This window comes from Sardina pilchardus, chromosome 16 (assembly GCF_963854185.1).
Source record: "Sardina pilchardus chromosome 16, fSarPil1.1, whole genome shotgun sequence".
Lineage (NCBI taxonomy): Eukaryota > Metazoa > Chordata > Actinopteri > Clupeiformes > Clupeidae > Sardina > Sardina pilchardus.
Window position 1 is genome coordinate 32,714,137 of NC_085009.1, and position 15,000 is coordinate 32,729,136.

Genomic DNA, 15,000 nt, shown 5'->3' on the forward strand with positions numbered 1-15,000 from the left:
GAAGGATGGCCACCCTCTCCTGGTGCTTGCTGGGAAGGAGTACGGCTCCGGGAGCTCCAGAGACTGGGCCGCCAAAGGACCCTTCCTGCTGGTGAGGACCCCGGGCTGGGCTGCCCCTTCACATGCCTGAATCAAAGTCTCTGGGCTGGGGCTGCCCCTTCACATGCCTGAATCAAAGTCTCATGCCTGAATCTGGTTGAGAGAATGTCCTCCTGCTGCTGTTCTCTTGTCTGTCACAGTGCAGTGTGGAGCTCAGATACTCTCATCCGTCTGTGTTTTCTCTCTGTCTCTCTTTTGCTTTCTTTCTCTCTCCTTTCATTAATGCTATCACATCCTCATCCATTTGAATTCTAATGAACAGTTTACAAATAAGCATCATTGTCACAGCATTGTTTGTGTCAACACACAGTATTACTCCATGAGTGTGTGTGGTCAACACACAGTAGGGATGCAACGGTACAGTTTTGCCACGGTTCGGTTTGTATCACGGTTTTTGGGCCACGGTAACGGTTCGGTTTCAATACATCAATATTATCTTGGCTCTAGCATACAGGAGGCTATATTTGCCTTTTCTATTTCAAATCAACAATGTGCTTCTACTTACACTTGCAGAGAAAATATTAAATGCATAGCCTGACACAGATGAAGCAGAATCACAAAAATGTATTAAAAGAAAAGAACACCATCATTGCCTTCTGTCATAAACAGGCAATGTTATCCATAGTGCAGTGCAGCATAAAGTAATGTGTAGTTATTTATTTAACCCTCATGTTGTCCTAAAATCTTACGACGTTCGTTGTCCTTGGGGTCAATTTGACCCCAGCTACAAAAAACTCTCAAAAATGATTAAAATTATTTTTTTTACCCAATTTTTTTTTGGTGGTAGGTACTTAAAGGGATAATCCGGAGTGAAATGCATTTTAGATCAATTTTTCGGACTATTGGGAGTACATACGTTGAGTTGACACCAAAATCATGTCATTCGGATGTATTTTGAGAAAGTTCGCGCTCACCGTTTTTAGCCAAAACTCGTTAGCCTGGAAGTGACCGGGGCGTGTCCTTTCGCCGCTACAAAACGCTATTTTTATACCTCTTCTACTGTTCCAAACAACACTACACTTACGTGGTAGTGAGTAGAGGTTCCCTAAAGCCAAACCGAAGTATCCGCACGTCTTTATGTGGTCGGATAGAGAGTCCAGAATGAATTTAATCGAGTCCGTACCTTTCCGGAAATGTTAGTAAAGTGTTGTGAAAACGTTGCTAGCTGCAACAGCGACATTTCCGGAAAGGTACTGACTCGATTAAATTCATTCTGGACTCTCTATCCGACCACATAAAGACGTGGGGATACTTCGGTTTGGCTTTAGGGACCCTCCACTCACTACCACGTAAGTGTAGTGTTGTTTGGAACAGTAGAAGAGGTATAAAAATAGCGTTTTGTAGCGGCGAAATGACATGCCCGAGTCACCTCCAGGCTAACGAGTTTTGGCTAAAAACGGTGAGCTCGAACTTTCTCAAAATACATCCGAATGACATGATTTTGGTGTCAACTCAACGTATGTACTCCCAATAGTCCGAAAAATTGATCTAAAGTGCATTTCACTCCGGATTATCCCTTTAACAAGAGTGTAATAACCACTATCAAAAGCCCTACAAAACAATCCCACCCCCCCACACCCCTTTATGAACCCTGGAACCCTGACTGGCAATATGGCCAATCCAGTGTCAACAGCCCAAAGGCTGACTTTTTGGACTTTTTCAGACCTGCCAAAATAACTTATATGTAATATGTACTTGTATATGAAATAATGATAATAGCTACATGTTCTCATACTATTACAATAATAATATCCATAATTTGTCAAATATTCATTTTCATCATGTTTCATAAAAATGGGGTCAAATTGACCCCAATACCACCAACGTAACTATTTTTTTTACAGGACATTGGAAACATATTTTTGTGCAAATTTCATGTTTACTCTGTTGTACCCTTCAAATAAGGAAAAGTCATGAAACTTGAAGCAAAACAAAAAAAGTGAACCATATATTTTATGATGTTAAACACTGCTTGGGGTCAAATTGACCCCAAGGACAACATAAGGGTTAATAAACTCACTGTTCTTCACACATTTAAAGAAAATACTTAACTGTTATACACCCTCAAAAAAGTAGTGAACAATTCTGAAAATCTTCTCAAAATAATTGGTGAGGTAGTATTATGTGTAGTTTCAAATGGATATTTGATTTGGGAGTGCCTGCCCTGTCCTCTTTTATGAACGTAAAAAATGTAAACATAGACAAAAGTGCAGTGCAGCATTAAAAATATTAGAACAATGAAATGAACATTATTGCAACCTGTTGTCAGGGAGGGGGGGGGGGCAATATTCCGAGAAGAAAGTGGCAAATTTGCCACTTCACAAAGTGTCTGTTTCCCCTGTGTCTCCTGTCGTGTGTGTGTGTGTGTGTGTGTGCGTGCGTGTGTGTGCGAGAGAGTTGTGTGATTGACGAGTGGACGAGCGATTGACTGATTTAGCAGTGAGTTTATTGTTTTTCGAGTGGACACCTCCCGCTGCCCGTAGCCTAGCATGTACAACGTCAGGAAAATCAATGACCCGAGTTTGGAATGACATGTCAGCCTCCCCATCTCCTATAACCTCCCATCCCTACACTATTTTCCAGTAAACTATCAAAAAGAGAATACACTCAGCTGTGTCGGCGTCACGCTTTCTTAGGCTACTCTAGCGAGCAATCAACACAGGGCAGAAACCACCGGTTACACTGTTACACACAGACTTTATAATGTGGCAAATTTTCGACCTTCTAAAGTGGCAAATTTGCGTCTTTACAAAGTATATATACGTGGCCCTAATACGCCGTCGTATTCGTTATGTCTTTGGGAATTATAGGAATATTGTTGTCGAAAGGCTGCAGCAATGGATGGTTGGGTTTTCGGTGGCAAACTAACTCTCCGTGCTGCTCCACTTAAGGTTACAGCCGGGTGATGAAGGCGCAAGTGGGCCGACATGTTGGATGTGTTACCTGCAGTGCTTGCAATGCACACTGTGCTTTGTTTACTGACGGTCTTTTTGCCTTGTTCGTGGGCTACTTCAAATGTCGCCATGATCATGCAGCCGCCGGTAAAGTTTGTTTCTTCTCACATGACTCCTTCATTTGCATTTCAACGCGCTTATTGGCTCTTGGGAAATTCAGTAAAATTCTGATTGGTTGTTGCAAGGTTGACGAGAGGCAAGCTGAACAGTCAGAGAAAACTCATCCCCCGGGTCCTAAGCACTCCTCTCTATCGCTCCCAGGCTACGCGCGCGCAATAACCTTGTATTAAATAAAAAAGTTTAATGTCGCGTATACCGAAATATTGCGGTTTAGGTGAGTCTATTGAACCGAACAGGCCAAACCGAACGGTTCAATAAATTATTGAAAACCGTTGCATCCCTAACACACAGTGTTATTGCATGAGTGTGTGTGTGTGGTCAACACAGTATTATTGCATGAGTGTGTGTGGTCAACACACAGTATTATTGCATGAGTGTTTTTATACTGTGGTGATGTCAGAGATGCTTGTGACCTCACAAAGGTCAAAGGTCACCTGTCCTCTGCCCCTCCTCCCTCAGGGCATCAAGGCTGATTCTGATTCTCTGTGTGTGTGTGTGTTCTTGTGTGTGTTCTTGTGTATATGTGTGTGTGTGTGTGTGTAATGTGCGTGTGTGTGTGTCCTCAGGGCATCAAGGCAGTGTTGGCGGAGAGCTACGAGCGGATTCACCGTAGCAACCTGGTTGGCATGGGGATCATGCCGCTGGAGTATCTCCCTGGAGACACGGCCGACAGCCTGGGCCTGACCGGCCAGGAGCGCTACACTGTGGTCATCCCAGAGCAGCTCACGCCACGCATGCTAGTGGACATCAAGGTACACACACACACACACACACACACACACACACAGGCCAGGAGCGCTACACTGTGGTCATCCCAGCGCAGCTCACGCCACGCATGCTAGTGGACATCAAGGTACACACACACATACACACACACACACACACACACACACACACACAGGCCAGGAGCGCTACACTGTGGTCATCCCAGCGCAGCTCACGCCACGCATGCTAGTGGACATCAAGGTACACACACACACACACACACACACACACACACAGGCCAGGAGCGCTACACTGTGGTCATCCCAGCGCAGCTCACGCCACGCATGCTAGTGGACATCAAGGTACACACACACATACACACACACACACACACACACACACACACACAGGCCAGGAGCGCTACACTGTGGTCATCCCCCCACAGCTCACACCACGCATGCTAGTGGACATCAAGGTACACACACACACACACACACACACACACACACACACACACAGGCCAGGAGCGCTACACTGTGGTCATCCCCCCACAGCTCACACCACGCATGCTAGTGGACATCAAGGTACACACACACACACACACACACACACACACACACACACACAGGCCAGGAGCGCTACACTGTGGTCATCCCAGCGCAGCTCACGCCACGCATGCTAGTGGACATCAAGGTACACACACACACACACACACACACACACACACACACAGTACTAAAGCCCGTTGGTGTGTGTCTTCCCTGCAGCTGGACACTGGGAAGGCGTTCCAGGTGCGGATGCGCTTCGACACGGATGTGGAGCTCACCTACTACCACCACGGTGGCATCCTCAACTACATGATCCGCAAGATGTCCGCCGAGTAGAGAGGACCTGAGAGAAGACAGGCCAAACTAAACGCACACGCCCTCCCCACGGAGACCCAGCTGTTCTGTCCTCTGCTAGTTGTGTCTTCTTCTGTTGCCATGGAAACTCTACCATTCTGTCCTCGTTAGCTCTATCTTCTTCTGTTGCCATGGAAACTCTACCATTCTGTCCTCGTTAGCTCTGTCTTCTTCTGTTGCCATGGAAACTCTACCATTCTGTCCTCTGTTAGCTCTGTCTTCTTCTGTTGCCATGGAAACTCTACCATTCTGTCCTCGTTAGCTCTGTCTTCTTCTGTTGTGGTTGTTTAGGAGCAGACGGCCTTCTGATCTCAACTGTACGTTTCTGTTTCCCCCAGCGTGTGTGTGTGTGTGTGTGTGTGTGTGTGCGTGTGTGTGTGTGTATCGTTTGTTTGTTTGTTTGTTTAGTGTTGCCCCTGCTTCACTAGCGCAAGGAACTCTTTTAACGTGTTTTTAAATGACCAGCTAATCTAGTGTTGCCACTCACAGCTCCATACGGTTGCTAGCAGAGCTCGCTAGCAGAGCCCGCTAACAGAGCCCGCTAACACGGCCGAAAATAATCTAATCCTACCTCAGCGGTCGCCAACATCACAGGTGCGTCTAGACCACGCCCTGGTCCAATCACAGGCCAGTCTGGGGGGCAGCAGTGCCCTTATTGGCTGGCCTTGACTCCGTTGGCGAACGTGAAGCCCAAGGCTCCATCAGAATGTCGTCCGAAGGCTAAAGGTTACTCGCTAAAGTTTTACTGCTCCGCCAAACGCAAACGCACAAATCATGTCTGTGTCCTTTATTTACCACAAATCATGTCTGTGTCCTTTATTTACCACAAATCATGTCTCTTTCGTTTATTTGCCGCTTGCTTCGGTTGATTTTACTGCTCCGCCAAACTCAAACGCACAAATCTTGTCTCTTTCGTTTATGTGTTTACGGCTTGCTCTGGTTGGTCGCTGTGGTGGCTCTGTAGCACTTCCTGCCCAGTCTCATTGGCTGCACTAAAATGCAGAGGAGGCGGGGCTCTCTTCAGCCCACCCCCCGCAGGGCAACCAATCAAGTCGTTGTTTTAATGTAGACCAGTGTGGGACACCCAATCAGCATTTAGCCAGTAGGCGGGACTTGGGCCTTGTCTCCAATTAGGTTGTCATTCCACAGGAGTCAGCTAATGTGCTGTACATGGAATAACAACACACACACACTCACACACACACTCACACACTCACACATGCACACTCACACATGCACACCATGTCGCATACACACACACACACACACACACACACACACACACACACACCTAAATAAATGAATAGGTAATTAAATACTTATGTAATAATGATGATAATATAATAGATAGGTCTTTATATTACAATACGCACACACACACACTCACACATGCCCACCATGTCGCAATGTCGCATACACACACACACACACACACGCACTTAAATGAATGAATAAGTAATGAAATACTTATACGTGTAATAATCATGGCATAGTAGAGGTCTTTGTATTACAATGTGTAATATTCTGTGTGTGTGTGTGTAATATTCCATATCTGGTGTGTGTGTATGTGTGTGTGTGTGTGTGTGTGTGTAATATTCCATATCTGGTGTGTGTGTGTGTGTGTGTGCGTGCACATGAGTATTATTCCATATCTGTGTTGTCTGTGATGGTTAAGTTAGGACTAGGAGGTGTAGTCAGTACTGTGCTCAATATAGTCTTATAGGGAAGTCTGTGTGTGTGTGTGTGTGTGTGTGTGTGTGTGTCTGTGTGTGTGTGTATAGTCTTATAGGGAATATTTCCACATTTTTCTGAATATTTCCACAAGTGCCTACTGGCCTATCCAGCGTTAGACTCCGAGAGCACTCAAAGAAGAGGTGTGTGTGTGTGTGTGTGTGTGTGTGTGTGTGCGTGTGTGTCCTTCCCTCCCTCTTTCTTCACCTACTCTGTCTACACACACACACACACACACATAAAATTGAGCTGGACATGCTGTGTGAAACAGCAGACTCCCTCTCTGATCCGAGATGATGTGTACAAATGCAGCCAAAACATCTGAGATGAGAGCATCAGTTCGCCACACACACACACACACACACACACACACACACACACACACACAGACACACACACACACACACACACACACACACACACACACACACACACAGACACACACACACACACACACACAGACACACACACACACACACACACACACACACACACACACACACACACACACACACGCAGGCACACACTGAAATGATGTGTTCTACGCACATCCAATCAGCGCAGACAGAGGGCGCCAGAAACCCATCTACTCCCCTCCAGCCGCAGGCCAAGCATCACCCTTCATAAATAACTACGCCAGCTCTCTTAATACTGCTCCTTATTAATTATGTGCTTAATTATTGCTCTGAATGCCCTGTTGATTTACCTTTTAATCAAATAAAGATATTCAATTAATGCATCTCAACACAATTGTTGACAGAGTTTTTATGTGAGAGAGTGATGTAATGTAATGTAGAATATTCTTGGATAATGCAGTCACAGAAAAATGAAAGCAGCCTACTTGTTTCTAACAAATACATTTTGCTGACAGAGTTGAGGTTTATGAATATTATTATTCTGTTAATTACTAATTAGTCTTTGTCATAATTGTTGTAAGTGTTTATTTTCCTGGCCATACGACTACTATAAACTGTTCATTTTAATGTTACAATAATGTTTATTGATTGTATGTTGTTTTGGACAAAAGCGTGTGCTATGAATGAAGCATAAACATCTTTGATTGAGTTGTTTTGGACAAAAGCGTGTTCTTTCGTCGTGTATCAGTAGTCATGAGGACTGCTGCTGATCAAACACAGTTCATGTCATTATCTCAGGGCCACTGGCATCAGAATTCAGATAGCAGTTCACTTCTGACCACACAAGTCCACCTCTCCCTCGGCCACAGGTCAAGCAGGTTTATGACTGACTGAGCCAATGGATCAAACCTGTCTTCAGGAAAGGTAGGATTCTCATTTAAGAACGGATTCATTTATTATTTAATTCAGTGTAGCTGTCTGTCAGGGGTGAACTGAACACAAATGTTCCATTGTTTAGGTTATCCATGTCTGAGTGTGTGTGTGTGTGTGTGTGTGAACACAAATGTACTCTGTTGTTTAGGTTATCCATGTCCGAGTGTGTGTGTGTGTGTGTGTGTGAACACAAATATACTCCGTTTGTTTAGGTTATCCATGTCTGAGTATGTGTGTGTGTGTGTGTGTGTGTGTGAACACAAATGTTCTCCACTGTTTAGATTACCCTGAGTATATCATACAGGCCTGTCCTGCTAGTCTTGTGCTTTTCTATAATAATAATAATAATAATAATAATAAAAACCATACGTCTGTGTGCTCAATCCTGTTGAGGAAGCAGAGGGTGTGTGAATAGCGTTAGACTTCCTGATATCCACTATGAGCTATAACTGGTGTTGAGGGTGTGTGAATAGCGTTAGACTTCCTGATATCCACTATGAGCTATAACTGGTGTTGAGGGTGTGTGAATAGCGTTAGACTTCCTGATATCCACTATGAGCTATAACTGGTGTTGAGGGTGTGTGAATAGCGTTAGACTTCCTGATATCCACTATGAGCTATAACTGGTGTTGAGGGTGTGTGAATAGCGTTAGACTTCCTGATATCCACTATGAGCTATAACTGGTGTTGGGGCAGGTTGCTGTTGCATCACATTGATAGGTGCCTCCTTGGAAAATAATACGTTCCAAACTATTCCAAATGGGATACTCACTTTTAGCTCATGTATTCAGTAATAGTAGAATGCATTACAAAAGTAACCTTCCCAACACTGCACACACACGCACTGAAGCTTGGCCTCTTGCAGACTCAACCTGTTAAGACACACTCACACACACAGTGAAGTTCTGTGTCTAGCAAACTTACTCAATCCGGTAAAACAAGCACAAGCACACACACACACACACACACACACACACACACACACACACACACACGCACGCACTGCAGCTTGGCCTCTTGCAGACTCAACCTGTTAAGACACACTCACACACACAGTGAAGTTCTGTGTCTAGCAAACTTACTCAATCCGGTAAAACAAGCACACACACACACACACACACACACTGCAGCTGAATCATATTAGGGCCAGATACACAGCAGCACCACAGCGCATAAGGGCCATAATAGACATTTAACTTGAAATAACCCGAACTATAACTTTTATTTTGAAGGACAATATCACATGACGTCAGACCAACACGGAAGAGTGCGCATTGTCTGGAGAGTACATGCTGCACGGCTCTGATGCATAGCTCTGATGCTGCATAGTACCTGATTTGATTTTCCTTTTCAGCACGTAGTTCCTGTGGATTGTTTTTGCGGGTAATATAACCATAACTCCGTGGCCTAGTTACGCCACGTAGTTTTGCATGAAGTTAGCCGTGGAGAGGAGCCATAACGTCATCTGCTAACCTTAGTCACTTCGAAAAAGTTAGCCTACTGTCTCAACAAGATCTCGGGCAGCTGAGCAAGACCAGACCAACGCGAACATGAACAGCGATAATTTCTCTCTGAGTGAGAAGATCGTGTCCTCTTCATATGTGCGACAGGGCTCCCAGGCGCGGCGCGGGCACGAGCAGCTGATCAGGATTCTGCTGGAGCAGGTAAACAGTCTTTTCTCAGCCGACACACAAGGCCAGTAACGTTGGTTACTGACCGTATTGGCTGTACATGGCTTCAAGTTTAACGGACGGTGCGCTGTCAATCTACACAGGTGTCATCAGGTCCCTTTCCGCAGCTGAAGAGAAGCACTTAGATCATGAGTACACGTAGGCTATACTGCATGTGCTTCATTGATACAGCTGTGGAAAGGGACCCGATGACACCCATCATGTCACGAACATATGGACCGTAGCGAGTGCTAGCCTGCACGTCCCGTGCATAGACCGCACTAGTCCATCGGTGACCCGCCCGTGTGGTGTGCGCGTGTGTCCGGCAGGGCAAGTGTCCGGAGGAGGGCTGGCGCGAGAGCACGGTGGAGCTGCTGCTGAGCGAGCTGGCCGTCATGGACAGCAACAACTTCCTGGGCAACTGCGGGGTCGGCGAGCGCGAGGGCCGAGTCGCGTCCGGTCTGGTAGCGCGGAGACACTACAGGTGACCGGGGTCCGGGGGAAGGAGGGGGGGCGGGGGGGTCCGGGTACCACAGCAGGGCTACAATACTGCAGTCTAGTTATGTCACATTAGTATGGGTTACTATGGCAACACTAGCGCAAGGCGTCTTATACAGGAGTAGACCTACTGCAGCCTACAATGTGTGTGTGTGTGTGTGTGTGTGTGTGTGTGTGTGTGTGTGTGTGTGTGTGTGTTCTTCAGACTCATCCATGGCATCGGGCGATCGGGGGACATCGCTGCCGTCCAGCCCAAGGCTGCCGGCTCCAGCCTGCTCAACAAGCTGACCAACTCAGTGGTGCTGGACATCATCAGGCAGACAGGTGTGACACACACACACACACACACACACCTCTTCTCTGTCTGTCTGTATTACACACACACACTCACACACACACACACACTCACTCACACTCAGAATCATGTTGAGCTAACACAGGTGTGTGTGTGTGTGTGTGTGTGTGTGTGTGTGTGTGTGTGTGTGTGTGCGCGCTTGTGTTTTCAGGTGTGCGGAGTGCCTCCAGCTGTTTTGTGGTTCCCATGGCGACAGGGATGAGCCTGACTCTGTGTTTCCTGACGCTGAGGCACCGACGCCCGGGAGCTCGTTACATCCTGTGGCCTCGCATCGACCAGAAGAGCTGCTTTAAGGCTATGGTCACCGCAGGTACACACACACACACACACACACACACACACACACACGTACACGTTACATCCTGTGGCCTCGCATCGACCAGAAGAGCTGCTTTAAGGCTATGGTCACCGCAGGTACACACACACACACACACACACACACACACACACACGTTACATCCTGTGGCCTCGCATCGACCAGAAGAGCTGCTTTAAGGCTATGGTCACCGCAGGTACACACACACACACACACACACACACACACACACACACACACACACACACACACACACTACATCCTGTGGCCACGCATCGACCAGAAGAGCTGCTTTAAGGCTATGGTCACCGCAGGTACACACACACATACACACACACACACACACACACACACACACACGCTACATCCTGTGGCCACGCATCGACCAGAAGAGCTGCTTTAAGGCTATGGTCACCGCAGGTACACACACACACACACACACACACACACACACACACACACACACACACACACGTTACATCCTGTGGCCTCGCATCGACCAGAAGAGCTGCTTTAAGGCTATGGTCACCGCAGGTACACACACACACACACACACACACACACACACACACACTACATCCTGTGGCCTCGCATCGACCAGAAGAGCTGCTTTAAGGCTATGGTCACCGCAGGTACACACACACACACACACACACACACACACACACACACACACACACACTACATCCTGTGGCCTCGCATCGACCAGAAGAGCTGCTTTAAGGCTATGGTCACCGCAGGTACACACACACACACACACACACACACACACACACACACACACACACGTTACATCCTGTGGCCTCGCATCGACCAGAAGAGCTGCTTTAAGGCTATGGTCACCGCAGGTACACACACACACACACACACACACACACACACACACACACACACACGTTACATCCTGTGGCCTCGCATCGACCAGAAGAGCTGCTTTAAGGCTATGGTCACCGCAGGTACACACACACACACACACACACACACACACACACACACACACACACACACACACGTTACATCCTGTGGCCTCGCATCGACCAGAAGAGCTGCTTTAAGGCTATGGTCACCGCAGGTACACACACACACACACACACACACACACACACACACACACACACACACACACGTTACATCCTGTGGCCTCGCATCGACCAGAAGAGCTGCTTTAAGGCTATGGTCACCGCAGGTACACACACACACACACACACACACACACACACACACGTTACATCCTGTGGCCTCGCATCGACCAGAAGAGCTGCTTTAAGGCTATGGTCACCGCAGGTACACACACACACACACACACACACACACACACACACACTACATCCTGTGGCCTCGCATCGACCAGAAGAGCTGCTTTAAGGCTATGGTCACCGCAGGTACACACACACACACACACACACACACACACACACACACACACACACACGTTACATCCTGTGGCCTCGCATCGACCAGAAGAGCTGCTTTAAGGCTATGGTCACCGCAGGTACACACACACACACACACACACACACACACACACACACACACACACACGTTACATCCTGTGGCCTCGCATCGACCAGAAGAGCTGCTTTAAGGCTATGGTCACCGCAGGTACACACACACACACACACACACACACGCATCGACCAGAAGAGCTGCTTTAAGGCTATGGTCACCGCAGGTACACACACACACACACACACACACACACACACACACGCACACACACACACACACACGCATCGACCAGAAGAGCTGCTTTAAGGCTATGGTCACCGCAGGTACACACACACACACACACACACACACACACACACACACACACACTACATCCTGTGGCCACGCATCGACCAGAAGAGCTGCTTTAAGGCTATGGTCACCGCAGGTACACACACACACACACACACACACACACACACACACACACACACGTTACATCCTGTGGCCTCGCATCGACCAGAAGAGCTGCTTTAAGGCTATGGTCACCGCAGGTACACACACACACACACACACACACACACACACACACACACACACACACTACATCCTGTGGCCTCGCATCGACCAGAAGAGCTGCTTTAAGGCTATGGTCACCGCAGGTACACACACACACACACACACACACACACACACACACACTACATCCTGTGGCCTCGCATCGACCAGAAGAGCTGCTTTAAGGCTATGGTCACCGCAGGTACACACACACACACACACACACACACACACACACACACACACACACGTTACATCCTGTGGCCTCGCATCGACCAGAAGAGCTGCTTTAAGGCTATGGTCACCGCAGGTACACACACACACACACACACACACACACACACACACACACACACACGTTACATCCTGTGGCCTCGCATCGACCAGAAGAGCTGCTTTAAGGCTATGGTCACCGCAGGTACACACACACACACACACACACACACACACACACACACACTACATCCTGTGGCCTCGCATCGACCAGAAGAGCTGCTTTAAGGCTATGGTCACCGCAGGTACACACACACACACACACACACACACACACACACACACACTACATCCTGTGGCCTCGCATCGACCAGAAGAGCTGCTTTAAGGCTATGGTCACCGCAGGTACACACACACACACACACACACACACACACACACACTACATCCTGTGGCCTCGCATCGACCAGAAGAGCTGCTTTAAGGCTATGGTCACCGCAGGTACACACACACACACACACACACACACACACACACACACACACACACACGTTACATCCTGTGGCCTCGCATCGACCAGAAGAGCTGCTTTAAGGCTATGGTCACCGCAGGTACACACACACACACACACACACACACACACACACACGCACACACACACGTTACATCCTGTGGCCTCGCATCGACCAGAAGAGCTGCTTTAAGGCTATGGTCACCGCAGGTACACACACACACACACACACACACACACACACACACACACTACATCCTGTGGCCTCGCATCGACCAGAAGAGCTGCTTTAAGGCTATGGTCACCGCAGGTACACACACACACACACACACACACACACACACACACACACACACACACACGTTACATCCTGTGGCCACGCATCGACCAGAAGAGCTGCTTTAAGGCTATGGTCACCGCAGGTACACACACACACACACACACACACACACACACACACACTACATCCTGTGGCCTCGCATCGACCAGAAGAGCTGCTTTAAGGCTATGGTCACCGCAGGTACACACACACACACACACACACACACACACACACACACACACACGTTACATCCTGTGGCCTCGCATCGACCAGAAGAGCTGCTTTAAGGCTATGGTCACCGCAGGTACACACACACACACACACACACACACACACACACACACACACACACACACGTTACATCCTGTGGCCTCGCATCGACCAGAAGAGCTGCTTTAAGGCTATGGTCACCGCAGGTACACACACACACACACACACACACACACACACACACACACACTACATCCTGTGGCCTCGCATCGACCAGAAGAGCTGCTTTAAGGCTATGGTCACCGCAGGTACACACACACACACACACACACACACACACACACACACACTACATCCTGTGGCCTCGCATCGACCAGAAGAGCTGCTTTAAGGCTATGGTCACCGCAGGTACACACACACACACACACACACACACACACACACACACACACACGTTACATCCTGTGGCCTCGCATCGACCAGAAGAGCTGCTTTAAGGCTATGGTCACCGCAGGTACACACACACACACACACACACACACACACACACACACACTACATCCTGTGGCCTCGCATCGACCAGAAGAGCTTCTTTAAGGCTATGGTCACCGCAGGTACACACACACACACACACACACACACACACACACACACACACACGTTACATCCTGTGGCCTCGCATCGACCAGAAGAGCTGCTTTAAGGCTATGGTCACCGCAGGTACACACACACACACACACACACACACGCATCGACCAGAAGAGCTGCTTTAAGGCTATGGTCACCGCAGGTACACACACACACACACACACACACACACACACACACTACATCCTGTGGCCTCGCATCGACCAGAAGAGCTGCTTTAAGGCTATGGTCACCGCAGGTACACACACACACACACACACACACACACACACACACTACATCCTGTGGCCTCGCATCGACCAGAAGAGCTGCTTTAAGGCTATGGTCACCGCAGGTACACACACACACACACACACACACACACACACACACGTTACATCCTGTGGCCTCGCATCGACCAGAAGAGCTGCTTTAAGGCTATGGTCACCGCAGGTACACACACACACACACACACACACACACACACACACG

General features: G+C 48.2%; 2 protein-coding genes across 2 annotated transcripts in view; both read left to right on the plus strand.

Annotated features, from left to right (window-relative positions):
- aco1 (aconitase 1, soluble) overlaps nucleotides 1-7,575 on the plus strand; it is a 33,513-nt gene extending 25,938 nt beyond the window's left edge. The window contains 3 exon segments of the mRNA XM_062517065.1: nucleotides 1-91; nucleotides 3,740-3,925; nucleotides 4,646-7,575. The exon segment at nucleotides 1-91 is cut by the window's left edge and continues 32 nt beyond it. Of these exon segments, the coding sequence (XP_062373049.1) occupies nucleotides 1-91; nucleotides 3,740-3,925; nucleotides 4,646-4,762 (394 nt within the window). The 3' untranslated portion in view covers nucleotides 4,763-7,575.
- A 1,372-nt stretch (nucleotides 7,576-8,947) lies between these two features.
- The window catches only part of sepsecs (Sep (O-phosphoserine) tRNA:Sec (selenocysteine) tRNA synthase), a 21,662-nt gene continuing 15,609 nt past the window's right edge, over nucleotides 8,948-15,000 (plus strand). The window contains exons 1-4 of the mRNA XM_062516884.1: nucleotides 8,948-9,464; nucleotides 9,800-9,954; nucleotides 10,174-10,292; nucleotides 10,475-10,633. Of these exons, the coding sequence (XP_062372868.1) occupies nucleotides 9,351-9,464; nucleotides 9,800-9,954; nucleotides 10,174-10,292; nucleotides 10,475-10,633 (547 nt within the window). The 5' untranslated portion in view covers nucleotides 8,948-9,350. The remainder of the gene's footprint in view (nucleotides 9,465-9,799; nucleotides 9,955-10,173; nucleotides 10,293-10,474; nucleotides 10,634-15,000) is intronic.